The 17,940-nt window shown below is 38.2% G+C and overlaps 3 protein-coding genes across 4 annotated transcripts; 1 reads left to right on the top strand and 2 right to left on the bottom strand.

The window, feature by feature from the left end:
* Positions 1-1,479: 1,479 nt before the first annotated feature.
* On the bottom strand, positions 1,480-6,842 carry LOC126763393 (coiled-coil domain-containing protein 6). Of its 2 annotated transcripts, XM_050480862.1 has the most exons (6): positions 6,549-6,842; positions 5,352-5,469; positions 5,187-5,277; positions 4,969-5,118; positions 4,163-4,903; positions 1,480-4,081 (listed from the first exon to the last, which is right to left on the bottom strand). In XM_050480862.1, the coding sequence occupies exons 2-6, from the start codon at positions 5,465-5,467 to the stop codon at positions 3,551-3,553; spliced, it is 1,629 nt and encodes a 542-aa protein (XP_050336819.1). In that variant the 5' UTR covers positions 5,468-5,469; positions 6,549-6,842; the 3' UTR covers positions 1,480-3,550. The 2 variants fall into 2 exon arrangements, with proteins under 2 accessions (XP_050336819.1, XP_050336818.1); XM_050480861.1 differs by lacking the exon at positions 6,549-6,842 and having other exon boundaries at positions 5,352-5,479.
* A 612-nt stretch (positions 6,843-7,454) lies between these two features.
* LOC126763384 (ribosome biogenesis protein BMS1 homolog) lies at positions 7,455-11,398 on the top strand. The gene is made up of 4 exons (XM_050480849.1): positions 7,455-8,844; positions 8,900-9,262; positions 9,329-10,016; positions 10,076-11,398. The coding sequence occupies exons 1-4, from the start codon at positions 7,558-7,560 to the stop codon at positions 11,236-11,238; spliced, it is 3,501 nt and encodes a 1,166-aa protein (XP_050336806.1). The 5' UTR covers positions 7,455-7,557; the 3' UTR covers positions 11,239-11,398.
* LOC126763391 (lebercilin) lies at positions 11,333-14,980 on the bottom strand. The gene is made up of 6 exons (XM_050480859.1): positions 14,697-14,980; positions 14,391-14,628; positions 14,076-14,332; positions 13,466-13,691; positions 12,697-13,407; positions 11,333-11,711 (listed from the first exon to the last, which is right to left on the bottom strand). The coding sequence occupies exons 1-6, from the start codon at positions 14,762-14,764 to the stop codon at positions 11,457-11,459; spliced, it is 1,755 nt and encodes a 584-aa protein (XP_050336816.1). The 5' UTR covers positions 14,765-14,980; the 3' UTR covers positions 11,333-11,456.
* Positions 14,981-17,940: the final 2,960 nt, after the last annotated feature.

Genomic DNA, 17,940 nt, shown 5'->3' with positions numbered 1-17,940 from the left:
GCCGTTAACTACGCTTTTAATATAATTATTATATATATTTTTTTAATTATAAACATAAATTATTAATAAAATCATTGCTAATAATTGTTATTGCATACTTTTTAATTTCTTGAATTAGTTTTTAGTTTTTAGGTCATTTTTTGTTTAAATTCTTAAAGAATTGATTAACGCGTAAACTCCGATAAAAAACTCTACATCATCGTAAATCATTCTCTCCATAATCTGTTTGCTTCCACCTAGAGAAGTGTTTTTCCCCCTACAGAGAATTATTATATAATAGTAATAAATATATATATATATATGTATGTATACATATAGCTGATATAACAATATAATATATGTGCTACGATAAGAGCATATGGTCAATATATATACATATACTTATGTATATAAAATTATACGCTCTTTGCTTCGGGAAGCGTTTTTCCCATACAAAGAGATATTATAGAACATCAATATATATGTACATACATATTTCTGCTATAATATAAATATAGAATATATGTACGTATACTATACGTACATACTAAGATAAGTGCATCTGGTCAAGGAGCCGATTGTTACTGGGTTTATTGTTCTTTCTCTTTTCACAATGAGCAAATTGGGCAACTTCTTGATACACATACTCCAACAGTGAGCAGCAAGTCTGAAAAATCTACCACTTGAAGTGTCCTTTTTATTTGCGCGGAGTGATTTTCAAAGCTACTACATACCTGGTTCTACATCGTTCTATTATGGCATCCGAACCCATTATAAAACGTAGGACTACCGACCCAAACAAAGTTAGATTGTCGAAAAAAATTATTTTACCAGCTAAAATCCGAACAATTGTGGTTTGAATATGGTACAGACCTCATGCTTTCTATATGTACACATTTCTCGGAGGTACGGAACTTTCAAACTAAGTTCGAAGGCAAGGAGGTGTGTTATTTTTAGTAATGTCTACCGGAATTGGTGGAGAAGGGGTTTGAATCTTTTATCTTAAATGAACGTATAATAAGATCAAGAAGGCTCTGTCTTGAAGTCGTTTGGAACAAATTTGACGAAGTTACGAGTAAATTCATTCCCATCTTATGAGTGTTTTAAATCAGAAATTGAAACTTTGAACTCACGTTTTCAAAATCGAGAGTGATTGCTAAATTTTCGTATTTTTTAATATTTCGCCATGGAAATTAACAAGATTCTTCAAATATCATATTATAATGTAAATATACCTTAACTGTTTCATAAAAAAACACATAAACGTGCTAACCCTACTTCCTCCTTAATCCTCACATTTTTGCTTGTCATTAGTGGTTGTTGTTGTATCGGTTATCCAGGTATTTGTTATCATAATCATCTAACGAGAGGCGCAGGAAACGTGCTGTTTCAACCGGTTTGGAGCAAAGGGAAAAGTGTGTGAGGCGAGTTGGTTCCTTAGGTTTAGTTTTCACTAGCTATTGCTTTCCAAGCTCTTCAATCACAGAAATAAGACAACTGTTGCAATTTTACGATATTTTCCATTACATGTAAACTTTATTTCTTGAGTTTAGGTGACAAGCAGAAAAAATCCGAAGTTTATGTTTTAAACCGACAACTTCAGCTGCTGTTTTAAATAAACGTAAAATACAAATTGCTTTTAAAATAAGTTTAGTTTAAATAATTCAATCACGTTACGATTCGACAAAATCGTAATGACGCTAAAATATATATTTTTATTCGGACATCACACCGATTGCTTGCTATAATATTTTTTAGTTCTATATGCATACATATTTATTTCTCATAGTAAATTAAATTAAATGTGCATGCTGCAGTTTTTTTCTCATAAAATGGACAAAAATTCAACGATAAATTGTTTTTACTATGTGTTTTCTGTTATTTTTGCGTTTGTCTTGTTTATATTTTTCTGTGTATTAAAAATTAAATTCTTATATACTCTTTAATGAGTGTAAACTATTTACCATACTCGCATAATCAATAAATTTCCAAAATAGAGCAATATTACGCGATTAGCATGCACTTTCTACCCAATCCCCAAGCGACTCTATATATGTATATTAGTGTGGCCATTAGTTCCAAATTGATTGTTTTTGTTTTTTGCAAATGTCTACTGAAGTTGCAGTTTTTGTCCTAGGAAAAAGAAACTAACGTTTGTTTCAATTTAAGCCGTTTTACTTTTCCAGTGTTTGCAGTTTATATGAGATTTTTCGTCTTTTCCGAATATTTTTTATCTCCAAAGCAAATAAGTTTACAACTTTGAAAATATGTTATTCTAGTACAAACAATTTCCACTCTACAAAAAAGTTTGAATAATTTTTTTCACAAAATTTTGTTTGAACTTTTATACTTGTACAGTTAAAATCATAGATTTTATGTACTGTATTCATACAGTACACCATGTCGTATGAGCAACACAGAATTTATAAATCACTGGTGTGAATGCTCAGTACATTACATTTTGAAGAAGTATTTTAATGGAAAAAATCAATAAGACTGAAACTTCAGTGGGCGTTTGCCCAAAAAAAAAACACTCAGATTTGGAAAGTAACGTACACCCTAATACACATATATAATATTTTTTTCCACTCCCTAACAGCGTTTTGACATTTGTACAATGTGTCTATGTATGCATTTACAACTCAAGGACTACCTTGAAGTTTGTTTCATATAATTTATAATCGTATTGTTTGTGGTAGAGCTATATTTATATACGTATAATAAGTTATTAGGTAAATTGAGTGTAGCGAATCAAATTACAAAAACGAAAATTCACTAAAAATACACACATCCACCAAATATTGCAATTATTTTTCGGAAATACCAGTTTGAATGGGGAAAATTCACTGCCACGACAGCGCGGTTTAAGTCAATTAAAATTGTTGTAGGTATTTACATACGTATACGGGTGTGTGTGTGCGTAGTAGATGTCGCCGGTACAAACACAATATTCCGAATTTTCGTCGAGTGCTTAAATATCCTTCATATTGCTGCTGGAATTTGAGCAAATTAATGCGTTTACCTCTCTATAAGCTAATGTAGCATATTCCATATAGTATATGTATGCGTATGTATGTATGTATGCATGCTTTACGAATGCAGCAAGAAGTTTTAGTTAATGAGCGAGTGAGCGTTGATTGTTGTAATGTAGTACGTACAGGTAAATCTTTGTTGTATTTTTAAATCGTTGTGGTTATACTTGAAATGTAGCATTTCGCCATTTTAACCATATTTGTTGCAAAATCAGTTGCTGGTCATTATTTATAGTACATTTTAAATTTATTATTGTTATGCTCGTGTTTCTAACTAATAATATATATATATTTCTTTTAGCGAGCCATTCGTCTTTCATTCGTTTGCATAATTTAATATCTTGACCAGTTTAACGAAATGTTGCAGTAAACCGATAATTCTTAAAAAAAAAAAAAATAATCATAACATTCAAGTCAATTCGAAATCCATTTCATTCCATAATCGAAATAACAGTTTCTTGTTTTCTTGCGGTCATTTGTTTTCTACCTCTGCCGTGCTGTTGTTTAAGAAAAAAATTAAACACTGACACTGTTTTTTTTTATTCCTTATATACGGACGTATCCATGGGACTGGCTGGCTGTGCAAAAGAAGTGGATGAGTTGGTGTTTGTTGGCGTAAATGCAGACAACGATGAATTACTGGTATTCATGCTATTCGTTAGATTAGTGGACGAATTATTGATACTAATATTCATTGGATTGGAAGCCTGCTGCAGAGACGACACATTGCCACTGTTCATAGTATTAGTGCCGCTGATGCCCAAACCCATGTTGTTGCTGCCATTATTGCTACTTGCGAGCAATGCGGCACCGCCGCTCGCACCGCCGCCAATACTTAAACGTTCTGCATTCAAATTCTGTAAGAAACCACCAGTGCCGCCAAAAAGCGTGGAAGAGTTTAAAGTAGCGCTAGTTAAACTAGGATTTGTACCGCCGCCGCTACCGCCACCACCACTGCCGGCTGAGCCCAAAAGCGAACTGCCACTGAGCACATTAGGAGCTGAAGTATTGAGACCCAGCATGGGTGTGGGTAATGCTGGTTTAATGAAACGTTCACTGGCACGGCGATTCTAAAAAAAAAAATAAGAAAACATAAATTTAAGCTCAAACAAAATAATCCGCAATAAAATTTTGATAACATAACTACTCACCACAATTTGACCACAGGCATAACAGCGGTTCTGGTGTACTGAACCTGGACTAAGTGGTCGACTATTCGATGGACTATGCGAAACGGGGCTGCTGATCGTGCGTTGACGTGTGTTCACAGCACCAGCAGCTGCATTGCCCAAACCACCAGCGGTGCCCACGGCGCCTAATAAATTTTCATTGTAAAACCGTTCCTCATCCATTTCAAGCGATGATTCCGATTCGGACAGATGGCGACAGAGTGCTTCACGTCGTTCTACTTCCAATTTCAATTTGCGCTGTAAGCGTGCATTTTCTTCGCGTATACTCTTTTCTTCTTGTGCAAATTGTTGTAATTTCTTAGTGGCCTCCTTTTGTGCTGCCGCGAGATTGGAACGCAATCGTACTACTTCGGAACGCAAAGTCTGTATGTGAGCGCTTAAATTAGAGGCAGTGTCACCATTGGCATTGGTTATATCACGTGGTGTAGTTGGATCGGAAACTGGTTCATCCAGTTTAATTTGCAATAAACGCTTTTCGGTCTCGAGTTTATCCATACGTTTCCAGAGCTTATTAACTAAGGCTTCCTGCTCTTGTTCCAATGTATTTTCTAATTCCACCATTTCTCTACGCAATTGCTCTAAGTTGGTTTGTTTATTATCCGTTTCGGCTTGTAGCTTCTCAATTTTTCGCATTAGCTTGTTTACAAGACATTCCTGCTCCTGCTCGAGAGTTTGCTCTAGCTTGCATTTCTCTTGCCGTAGCTGTACGATTTAAACAATTTTTAGTTAGTAACAGTATTGCAGATGGATATTAAAAAAATATATACCTGATCTAATTTACGCGATAAATCATTGGTTAAGCACTCCTCTTCACGTTCGTAATGGTGTGCTAAAGTCTCCTTCTCTTTCTTTAAGGCTTGAATTTTCTTTAGAAGTGTATTCGATATGTACTCCTCCTCCTGTTCCGCTTTCGCTTGCTTTAAAGAAGTATGAAGATTGTGCGTAAATATTAAAATAGCTTTGTGGAAATATGTATATATCGTACAATTATAACAGATGCTTGCTTGAGTGTGCGATTCTCCTCTTGCACCACTTTGCATTTAATCTTAAATGTATCTAGTTCAGCCTTGAGTACTCTGAATGACGAACGAACAATTTATTAGCAATTAATATTGGTAGTGTTTATTGAAAAAAGGTATAAAAATCATACTTATTTTGTTGTGTCAACGATTCGATGCGTTTTTGCAACTGCTCTCGCGACACTGGACTGGGTGGAAGCATGGTACCTCCGTCTAGGGAGCTCTCCGATTCACAAGGACTCTCCATATCTGTAAACATAAGTAATTAAACAAATATTATTATTTGTTATTTAAGCAATGCAGATAATTTATTCAATCTCGCTTTGTAATACAACACTTTTTATTGAACATTTGAGTTAAAATATTTATTCAAATCGAATGGTTGTCGCTGTAATGTGAAATAATTTTTTCACAAAAGGTAAATGACCCAAAATTACATAAAGAGAAGGCGAAAACAATTGTCGGTTTTTACTATTGTATGAATAAAAAAATTCTCGTCAACAACGTAAATACATGAAAAACTGTGTGCAATTATCTACGTTGTTGTTTATGCGCTTAAAGAATCTTATTTTTCATAAATAAAGGTTTGTATGCCTACAATCTGGTATACAAACATTTGCTATTAAAGGAAATTATTGATGCTGATTTATTATTTTTTCGAGTCTCAAATTACCACTCTCCTTTGTCGGCAAACTTTTAATACTTTGAAAATTTAATAGAAAATGTAACCATACTTATATATTTATGTTTGAACAAGCATATATGTATATAGTACATATATGTACATAAATATAAATACAAATTGCATATATTTATATGTCGTTGTCGTTGTTTCTTTATCATTCCTTGCATCTATAAGCAGAGAACAAAGGCATCCCGGTCGAAAGCGGTGACGACTTTGCCTACGCTAAATCATATATATATATATACATATATGTAAGTACTTATATGTATATACATTTCTGCAGCTGTATGCATATATATGTACTATATACATCAGTATTTACCACTCTAATTTTATCAGCTGTAATGCTTGTTTTTTTCATATTTCTTAAAGAGTCGAGTTTTTAGTCAACTTAGCATAGCGCAATGTAAATTTCCCTCATATCAATGGTGCGACTACATTGACACCTCTTCACCCTCCATAAACTTTGTAACTCCACATATGAGTGCATATACAACCAGCTTGTCGAGTTCACGCCCCATGCATTCCATGGTCACAACTAAAGGATAATTTTTTGGCTAACGACGCAAGTATATATGTTAGAGCGATGTGATTAACTTTTTCTTGCATCTGCATATGTTCGTTTTATTATTAATTAACTCACCTGAATATCACCTTTTACGAGTTACTAGAAAAATTGCGGCTCTGCAATCTATTGCTGTTCCCTTTCAGTCTCTTTTTCACTTTTGCCTTCTTTTCAAACTTTCAACCAAAATTTAAATAAATAATTGCTTTATAATAATATATGGATTTTGTAATATTTTAGCAGCAATTTTTCAGCAATATTGACAAAATGTTTAATTCTTTTCTCTTAGTAGCTCAGAGCTCCAAATAAATCGAATCCGACACCAATCTGCTTTGCAAATTTTTTTCGTTTTTTGCCGTTTCCTTTTCAACGATAGCTGCTGAGCTGATGACGACTGGGCAGAGTTATCAAGTCACAAAAAATTAATATTTTAGACACTTTTCACACACGTCAAATATTTTATTTTAAATTGTAAATAAGTTTATAAAAGTTGCTGTATTTTAGTTTTAGAAGAAAACATTTCAAGTTAATTACGTCATATATATAATATTAATTTAACTAAGTATTGTGGTATATTTTTAAAATTTAAGAGGTTGTTTAATATTCTTTCTAATTTTCGTATAATCTTGGTATACAAGTGACATTTGCATGTTTTCGCAGTGACAAAAAAAAACCACAATATAAAAAATTGGAAATATGTATTTTTTTTTAATTGTTTAAATAGTCAACTTGGCAGCTAAGAAGAGGTAGAATAGTTCACAATAGTAGGATTATGCTTGCACTATTGTAGAAAAAATGTTTATTTCTATATAAACGAACAATCTTTAACAATTTTGTACCTTTTAAATAAACAAAATATATGTATGAAATAATTCAAAGCAGCCATATAGACATTAACAAACGATGTAGTTCAAATCGAATACTATTCGATAAATTGATTCGATTGCTATCAGTCTTTCAAAATCGATGAAAAGTACATATCTATTAACTGTCAGCAATAAAAACAATACTGATATCTTCACACGTGCGGTAACAAATTCTTATACATCGAATTATTTAATTCAATAATTATTTATATAGCATCAATATGCCGGAAGATGATGGCATGGATAAAAGAAAATCGCATCGCGCGCGGCAAGCCGGCGTGAAAGCGGAAAAGAAAAAGTTGAAGGCCAAGAAAGATTCGGGTAACACGAAAGAACCCAATTTGACCGCACGCCAAAGGAATCCAAAAGCATTTGCTATTAACTCTGCACAACGTGCTGAGCGGAATTTTCGACGCAAAGAGGACTTAACAGCTAAAAAGCAACACATACCTGTAGTCGACCAAACTCCAGATGAACCACCACCTGTGCTAATAGCTGTGGTGGGTCCACCTAAGGTGGGCAAAACGACTCTAATAAATAATTTGATAAAGAATTTCACGCGTACAAATGTTACTGATATACGCGGTCCCATTACAATAGTGACATCGAAAAAGCGACGTATTACACTATTGGAATGCAACAATGATATCAATTCCATGATTGATGTGGCAAAATGTGCTGATTTGGTATTGTTATTATGTGATGCCAGTTACGGGTTTGAAATGGAGATTTTCGAATTTCTTAATATTTGTCAAGTGCATGGTATGCCAAAAATTATGGGTGTGCTAACACATTTGGATATGATTAAAAATCCGAAACAATTGAGGAAACGCAAGAAGGAGCTGAAACACCGTTTCTGGACCGAAGTTTATGATGGTGCCAAGTTATTCTACCTTTCGGGTTTGCTACATGGCGAATATTTGCGTAATGAAGTTAAAAATTTGGGACGTTTCATTTCGGTTATGAAATTCCGACCGCTTTCATGGCGTGGTGCGCATAGCTATTTGCTTGTGGATCGTGTCGAAGATGTAACTAACACCGACAAAATACGTCGCAATCCCAAATGTGATAGAGAAATTGTGCTCTACGGTTACGTGCGCGGTGTGCCTATGAAGCAAGAACATTCAGTGCATATTGCCGGTTTGGGAGATGCGAGAATCGAAGAACTGAGCGCTATTCCAGATCCCTGTCCACTGCCAGGCACGGAGAAAAAGCGTAGTCTATTAGAAAAGGAAAGATTACTGTATGCACCTATGTCCGGTGTTGGCGGAATAGTTTACGATAAAGACGCTGTGTACATAGAACTGCAGGGATCACATAGCCATAAGGAGAAAACTGGCGATGCTGCTGAACAGGAACAGTTAGTGGAGAAGCTTATAGATAAAAAGCAAACTGTGGATGTGCAAATTGAAGAGCAAGAGTTTCGACTCTTCTCTGATGGTTCTGCCATTAAGTCGAAAGACTACAAGGAGGACACTGATGTAGATGACGAAGAAGGCAGTCAAGATGTAAGTGTGTTTAATATCAAGTGCAAATATCTATAAAAGCGTTTGTTATTTGTAGGAAGATTCCGGTGTAGATGATGAGGACGATGCGAGTGTCAACAGTGACGATGAATTTGGCGGCGAAGATTGGCGCGGCGAAGATAGTGAAGAAGAAGAACAGCCAGATAGCGATAATAATACATCTGACGATGAGGAGTATCAAACAGTAGATGAACAGAAGTCGAAGGGCAAACTTAATGCGGTTGAGGAATCTGATCAGGATACAGATAGTGAGCAGGAGGAGGCCAAAATTTTAGCCAACAGTATGAGTTGGAAAGAGAACTTGGCGCAAAAGGCGCGCGACACCTTTTTGCTACGGCATTCGGAGGCTAAGAACATAATGCGTTTGGTATATGGCTGCTACAGCCAAAGCGAATCCAAGGTAATTTTTAATTTCCCAAACAAATAACTATATAAGCATTTGCCATGCATTTCTTCTATCGTACAGAAAAACAAAAATGAAGAAGACGACAAAAACGATTCAGATTCGGGCGAAGAACTGGGTGGTCTCTTTAAAGTAGCCGCTAAAAAGCAAAGTGACATGCAAAAGGATAAAGATATACGAGATAAAATGGAGCAATGCTTTTTCGAGGACTTCTCCGGTAGTACGCGAAATTGGCTGGAAGATGACAACAAAGCGATTTTAAAGAATTGCTTCGTCACCGGCAAATGGAAGGCGTCAGAAGATGCCGAAACGCTGCTGCGCTTGGATGACCTAAGCGATGCTGAAAGTGAAGTTTATGGAGATTTCGAAGATCTTGAAACTGGGGAAAAACATGCCGGCAAAGCGCAAGACACTGCCACCGAAGAAAACACCGCTGATAACGCGGCTGATGCGAATCAGGATGAAAATACGCGGAAGCGTCGTATGACCAGAGTTGAAGAAGAAAATCTAACCAAAGCAGAGCTTATGGCGAAAAAACTGAAACTTAAAGCTAAATTCGATGCCGAGTATGACAATCATGATGGACCAAAAGAGGATGACGGACGCATTACGGGTGACCACGATTATTACGAAAGCTTAAAAGCGGACGCGCAAAAGCAATCGGAGTTGAATAAAAGCGAGTTCGCAAATCTCGATCCCGAACTGCGTTTACAAATCGAGGGTTATCGGCCGGGACTTTATGTTCGGCTGGGTAAGTGTTTTTGTTTTTGTAACTGAATTTCACCATTAATGCATTAAATTGAATTTTAGGTTTTCGTAGCATATCTTCGGAGTTCATTGACAACTTCGATCCCAGTTATCCCGTGCTGGTGGGCGGTCTCAATATGACCGAAGAAAATATCGGTTATGTTAACTGTAAAGTGAAGAAGCATCGTTGGTACAAGAAAATATTGAAGACCGGCGATCCGTTAATTATCTCTTTGGGCTGGCGGCGCTTCCAGACTGTGCCAATATACGCCAAAGTCGAAGATAACTTCCGACACCGTTATCTTAAGTATACACCCAATCACGTGACGTGCAGCATGACATTCTGGGGTCCAATTACGCCACAAAATACCGGTTTCTTGGCGTTGCAAACTGTACGCCACGATCTCGATGAAATGAAGCGTCTGGGTTTTCGTATTGCGGCTACGGGCAGCGTTAGCGAATTGGATAAATCCGCGCAGATTATGAAAAAACTGAAGTTGGTCGGCCAACCCTTCAAAATCTACAAGAAATCTGCATTCATTAAAGGCATGTTCACAACCGGACTGGAGGTGGCCAAATTTGAGGGCGCCAAAATTAAAACTGTCTCCGGCATACGTGGTCAAATTAAAAAGGCGCACCATGATCCCGAAGGCTCATTCCGTGCCACCTTCGAGGATAAGATACTTTTGAGTGATATCGTCTTCTGTCGCACCTGGTTCCGCGTGGATGTACCACGTTTCTATGCAGCTGTCACCTCGCTGCTACTGCCGCCAGAGCAGAAATCACAATGGCAAGGCATGAAGACGTTGGGACAACTGAAGCGCGAACGTAACATACGCAATGAAGCTCAACCGGACAGCCAGTACACGGAGGTTAAGCGTGAAGCGAAAATCTTCAAACCGCTTACGATACCCAAAGCACTACAGCGCGCGCTGCCCTACAAGGACAAGCCGAAAGTGCGGCCGTTGGCTGATAAAAAGGAGGAGTTGGAGCGTATAGCGGTGATACGCTCACCACATGAACAGAAAGTGGCCAAGATGATGAAAATGATAGAGACCAACTATAAAGCCAAGCGAAAACGCGACAAAATGGAGACGAAGGTACGGCTGAAGCAATTCCGTGCCGAGAAGCGGGTGGAAGAAGCGCGAAAGATGAAGCGTCAGAAGGAGGTGCGCAAGAAGGTGTCACGTGCTTTAAGTAAAATGCGTAAGAAGGAAGAAGCCTAAAGAGCACCAACACCAATTCTTATGTATGAACTTGTACATAACCTAGAAACTCTTTTAATTACTTTTTACCTTGAAAATATTAAAAGTCAACTAATTTACATAAAATATTGTTAGCTTGTATTTGCGAAGTATATAAATCACACTGCAAATGTCACATGTATATTCGGTATATTTTTGTTTGTTGGAAAAGCTTAACTAATGCTTCATACGCGTGTTCTTCAATCCTGACTTTTGTTGTCGTCGATGGCCTTGAGCGCGGCGAGCAGCTTATTTTTGCGGCTGCTGGGCAAACTTTGGCCTGGAGAAACGTTGCCTCGCTTTTTGGGCGTTTCCTCCAAGAGCACACCGCTATTGGCCTGTCGGCAGAATGTGTCGAGGAACGCCTCACGTTCCCTGTAGTCGTGCGAGATTTGCTTGCGTATGCTGGAGATCTCTTCCTTCATATGTGAGGTTTTCTTGGCTGTATTACAAACCTGTTAATTGGAAATGTTAAAACTATTTATTGTCTTGAAAGATTAAAGCGTGGTTTTAGGATTGAGAATAATTAGTTTTCAATTTGATTAGCGGCTCCCAAAAAGAATTGTTGCTATTGTTATCCAGACTGTTAACTGTCATCGAACCAAATGTTCCCTCAGCAGCTGGTTCTGCGTTGCCGGAATTAACACGGGTTTTATCGGTCCAAGGGATTTTGTTTCGAATATCTAAACCTGTTTGGATCGGTAAGTAATAAGTTAATACTGTCATTTTTAGAGCCTAGCGGCAGGGTTGCACCGTGCCCTGCTGTTACGTGCTGTCATTGAGTCCAACCTGGGCTTGGAGGAATATTTCTGCTGCGTTTGCGCAAAACGCCCCACCATAATTCTACTTCGGTTAGATGCAACACGAGGAGCCGTTTCCATGACAGTCGGGTTTACGTAACCGGAACGGACCCGGATTTTTATCCGACCAAGGACTGTCAACCCGGTAGAATTCTGCCGCTACAATAACAACAACAACGGTCACGCAGAGCTCAACTAGGCAGCATGACTCCCAGTCTGATCAATTTACCGCAACAAACCCAACTTCACAAAAGAAAACATGGGGACATTCATATTGTTGTTGTAACGGTTATTCAGACCCCGTTTGGTGGGAAGGCTTAAATTAATATTATCTAATAGAAGGCTAAGGAAGCATTCTGTTTCGACTGGGTCGGACTATAAGGAGAAGAACGTTAGATGAGTGGCAAAGAGGGAGTTAGATAAGTATTAAATCTTAAATAGCCAAGAAGCTGGATATTACTGTTTAATTTAGCGGTACCTTCAATCCCTTGACCAATTAAAACTGTTATGCCTTCATTGAGTTAAATTCACCTTCTCACTTACCTAACTTTTTCGTTCAGCTTGACTGAGTAATTGTGTGTACAAGCTCAGATTTTCTTCTATTTACTTCTGATAAAAATCTAATAAAATATGAACTCACATCGTCATCTTCGCCGTTATCGCCGTTCGCACTCTCGCCTTCATGTTCTTCCTCTCCCAGAAACTCAGCGTTGTAGGTCCCATGTGAACCAACCTCGTCATCTACTTTCCGATCGGAATGACCATTCACACAATCACTTTCGTCTTCCTCTGTATCCTCGTCGACATGGTCTTCACCGTTTTCGGTGTCAACACCATCCCCACCGCCGTCAATGCTGACATAATCTCGTATGGAACGATTGCTCTGATGGCGTTCACTCACTTCGGGAAATTCATCGTCCGGTTCGTTTTCATAATCTTCTTCGTAATCGGTTATGGCAGGAAGTCGTTCGTGTGTCTGCTCATCTTTAAGTTGAGATGATTTCTTTTGTTGACGTTGTTGTTGTAACTGCTGTCGGGACAAACGTTGCGGTGACTTTAGTGTCGATTTTACTCCACCACCTTCTTGCCTTTGTTTTTGTGACTTCGCCATTGTGACTATGGATGAGCCCAGCTTACGATTGCCATAGCCTAAAGGTGTCTCGATTTTCTGGTTCATTGGTGTTTTAGTTACGCGGTGAACAGTCGGATGAAATTCAGTTTCCGAATCTTTGACGTCATCATCTAATACCTCATCTGCTAAGATACGTTCTAAATCTTTCTCCAATTTGGATTCTTCCTCTGCAGTTGTCGTTTTACGTCGTCCAACGGTGAGTGTGGATGAGAATTTTTCCTGCGAAAGTAAATGTTTAGTTCTCTAGTTGTAAAGAGAATGAAGAAACGCTGCTTACCCCTAATTCATCCAGCTTGCGGTAACCTGAAAGCTCCAATCGCGCCTTTTCTAGTTTTAGCAGCGCGTCTTTTGTGCGTTTTTGCTCAGCCAATAGTTGTTGTTTGAAATTTTTCGTTTCGATTTGTACGCGACGCGCCAGTAATTTCATATCGCTGTCCTTCTCCTGCAAACGGGTTTCCAGTTTTTCCAATTTTTCCGACAAACGTTGTCGTTCTTCCAGATTTCTGCAGGATTTCAAAGTTTAGAAACCGTGAGTTTTTTGTATTACGCAAGAACTTTAACTAACAGTTCTTCAATTTTTATAAAAGATCAAACAATCGAGCACATTATACTCCAAACTCACTAATCCGGCGAAGAAAATCGCGATCTATAAAATAAGAATGTCCAACAAAGAGGAACAGAACTTGAAGTTATTGGCTTAAAGGGTACAGGACCTAAAGTGGCGGTGCATTCCTCGTTTATTGGCTTAAAAGTTATGTCTTCGTAGTCTCTTTTTTCAAACTCTCAACCAATTCTAAGTTATGGCAGGAAGCTTGAGGGTTTCCAAGTGGGATTTGCATGAAACCCAACTCGATATTTTCATATTTAAAAATCTAGAGAGCACTCACCTATCCTTATTCAACTGACTATAATATTTATTTTGATCGCTGAGTGTGAGTATTATGGACTCTTTGGTTTTAAGTTTATGTTCAAGCTCCTTGTTGAGTTGCTGTAGATTACGGTATTTGGCTTGCCAAACGCGCAACTCCTCGGCATGTGAGTGTAAAAGTTTCGGCAATTCAGCATTGGTGGATTCATACTTGGCCAAAGCCGAGTCCTGACGCTTGTGAAGTGTGCGCAAAATGCGATTTTCATGTGCGAGATCCTGAAAATGATAAAGTAAAGGTAAACAAAAGAATTCTTAACTTTTTTAATTGTAGTACCGCTATGGTTTGTTGTGCATCGACCAATTGATTTTGGAACGTCTTCATGCGTAGACGTCGCGCGGAGAGCACACGTTGCCGCACCTCCGTTGTGGCGGGTATCAATGTAGCGTGGCGACCCATGCTAGCGCCGGCACCCTGATGGCTCAAAGCATTCTTGCGACGAAATAAATTATTGCTCGAACCCTTCGAACTGGATGTGTTCGAGTAGAGACTCTCACAGCTCTTTGTGGATACGCTGTGAGGTACACATAAATTTGGAAATTTGGATCACTGAAACGCTCGTCAAATGAAGTGTTAACTTACGGCAGCAATTTGCTACGTTCCTCCGGTATGAGGCTCAGCGCTGATGCGGACTTTCTCGGTGAGATCATTTATGTTATGTAAATGTGCTTTATTGTTGGGGAGGGGGTTTAATGTTGACTCTATATTGTAGTTCTAAATATATGTACGAGTATATGGGTACCACTAGCAAAATAAATTCTATTTGTATTACGTATTATATATTCTCGCGAAAAGTCCTTCAAAAAATTAAATTATTTTTACAAATATTTTATTTTTGAAACAACTCAAACAGTCGTAGACACTAAACTCTATTGTATGTTGTTTAAGAAACGATTTATTTTTCAAATCACCACACTGGTTGTTATTGTTTTGTTATTGCTACTGGTCATTGGACAATGGGACTTTTGACGCTTACAAGCGTAATATTATTCGTGTCTCCTTGGTTACTAAACAACTCTTATCGTCGCTGTGCCGACCACACCGATGGCCACGATGTTGAGGTTAGGTATCACAATTTCCATATTAAAGATTTCCTTTAAACACCTTTTAAAAACACAGCGGCCTTGTTTAAGAATTGGAAAAGTTAGACATGAGTCCATATTTCTTTGATCATCAAAAACACGTCAATATCAAAAAAAGGCGCTCATTGTAAATTATTCCTCGCCAATCCCATAAGCACATAGCCAAACCTTCCTTACCGTCAATCGTGACTTGGTCATCGTTTACGGCGGCTCACCAAGACCGTTTCCGTGTGACACTTTTCATCACCAGTAACCAACCTCTAGAAAAATGGATCTCATCGCATATGGAAATTCGGCCAATGAATTTTTTGCCTTAACTCGTATGGTACCCATACATCGAGTTTCTTCTTAGATCTAGTCTTGTTTAAATGATTGTAAGCACTTTTTTGACCAATGTTTAGCAACGGAGCAATCGAAATTGAGCTTACGTTATGGTCTGACTCGACTCAACCATTATTCACATTTTCAATCATCTGGCTCGTATGGTGGCGTAATGGATCCCTTTTTTATATACCTTTATAACGGGGATCTAAAAAACATGTGGACTCCTAGAGCTATGCACCTTCCTGACATCGACGTGGGAACTTATGAGATCCTTCTAGAGAAGTAGAAGTCTCTACAAGAAGTACGACTTTCTGATGCACTCATTCTCTCCATATTTCGAGTGCCACAGTGAAAAGGAAAGACTGGTGAAGATTCCGTAAAGCACGATCATAAGAGCTCACAGCTTGAATTTCTGAAATGGTCGTGACCATAATGTAAAGCATTTCGTTGTTATTAAAATTTATTTAATCTTTTGAAAAATAACCCGCAATTTTCGACAACCATTTTGAAATGAAGTTGTGAAATTTCGATTATATTCGAACATATTTCGACTATGTCAATATCGTCGTATATCTCGTACAGCTCATCGTTCCAGACGAATACGAATCCACCGTTGCCAATTTGAAAGGGTCTTCTGCAGAAAATTTCTCTCTTCAGCGTTGGATTTCCAGGCTGACATTGTTGTTGGTGATAATACTGTCCAGGATAGACGAAATTATCTACTACTTCGAACTGACTGTCAACAGTGACGTGAGAGCTAAACTGCGGTTGCGACGACTGCTCATTTGATGACAGGAGATATTTCGTCTTGCCCTTGTTTATTACCAGACCCATTTGCTTCGCTTCTTTGTCCAACCTGGAGAAAGCAGAACTAACGGCGCGACTGTTGAGTCCAATGAAATCTATATCATCGGCATACGTCAGACGATTGTACCTTCTGTCTTCAGCTCAAATTATTTTCTCAAGGAAAGATTGAAGAAGTCGCACGATAAGGAGTCGCCTTGTCTGAAACCTCACTTAGCATCGAACGGCTCGGAGAGGTCCTTCCCGTTCCTGATGGAGCATTTGGTCTTCCTCAACGGAAGGCTGGATACACAAAAAAGGTTGATGATTGGGTGCCGCATGATTTCACGCAAAAAGAAAATTTTGCACCGAATCAATGCCTGCGATATACTGCTGAAACGAAACGAACTCGACCCATTTTTGAAGCGGATGGTGACTAGCGACGAAAAGTGGATAACTTACGACAATATCAAGCGAAAACTGTCGTGGTCGAAGGCCGGTGAACCGTCCCAAACAGTGGCCAAGCGGGGATTGACGGCCAGGAAGGTTTTGCTGTGTGTTTGGTGGGATTGGAAGGGAATCATCTACTATGAGCTACTCCCATATGGCCAGACGCTTAATTCTACCATTTACTGCGAATAACTGGACCGCTTGAAGCAGGCGATTGACCAGAAGTGTCCAGAATTGGCCAACAGGAAGGGTGTAGTGTTCCACCAGCATAACGCCAGACTACACACTTCGTTGATGACTCGTCAGAAGCTACAGGAGCTCAAATGGGAGGTTTTATCGCATCCACCATATAGCCCGGACATAGCGCCAAGTGATTACCACCTGTTCCTGCCCATGGGGAACGCCCTTTTTGGTGTACAGTTGAACTCAAAATAGACTTGTGAAAAGTGGCTGTCCGAGTTCTTCGCAAATAAGGAGGGGGCTTCTATGAGGGGGTATTATGAAGTTGCCATCTAGATGGAGACAGATTATCGAACGAAACGGCGCGTACTTGAACTAAATCCGATCACTGTAACACTTTTTATAAAGCATTGAATAAAGAGCAAAAAAGCTGAAGGGAGATATTTGACAACCTTATATATAAATGACCAGTGGCGGAGCCGTTTGAGCCATGTCCGTCTGTTTTGCAGATATAGATCTGAAATTCTTCACACAACCTTTTTTTTCTAAGAAGAGCAAATTTTTCGGAACCGCCGATACACTAGGATATCGCAGATAGCCATAAAACTTATCCATCAAAATTTAGATAAGATTATTTTTTATTTATGTATTTAGAAGATAAGATTAAGATTATTGTTTAAGACAACACAACAATCTCCAAACATATTTTTCGGATAACATATAGCTGCCAAAGAACTTGCAGCTGTGAAGGGTTTTATAGTTTCGGTGCAGCCGAAGTTAACGTTTTTCTTATTTATATAAAAGGGGGTTCTACAATCGAGGAGATTTCGGCAGGATTATGTCAAGAAGCAGATACTGACCAATTCTATAAAAAATCGTCTAAATAGTAAATTCTCCAATTTCTAGTACTGTTGTTATTTTTAAACTCGAAACTTCAAGTTATTAAGTATTTACTGTGTATTCTATCATATTACCCACTTTATCTATTATTTAAAAGCAATAATATT

Source organism: Bactrocera neohumeralis, chromosome 6 (genome assembly GCF_024586455.1).
Source record: "Bactrocera neohumeralis isolate Rockhampton chromosome 6, APGP_CSIRO_Bneo_wtdbg2-racon-allhic-juicebox.fasta_v2, whole genome shotgun sequence".
Lineage (NCBI taxonomy): Eukaryota > Metazoa > Arthropoda > Insecta > Diptera > Tephritidae > Bactrocera > Bactrocera neohumeralis.
This window is presented reverse-complemented; position numbering and strand designations above follow the sequence as displayed.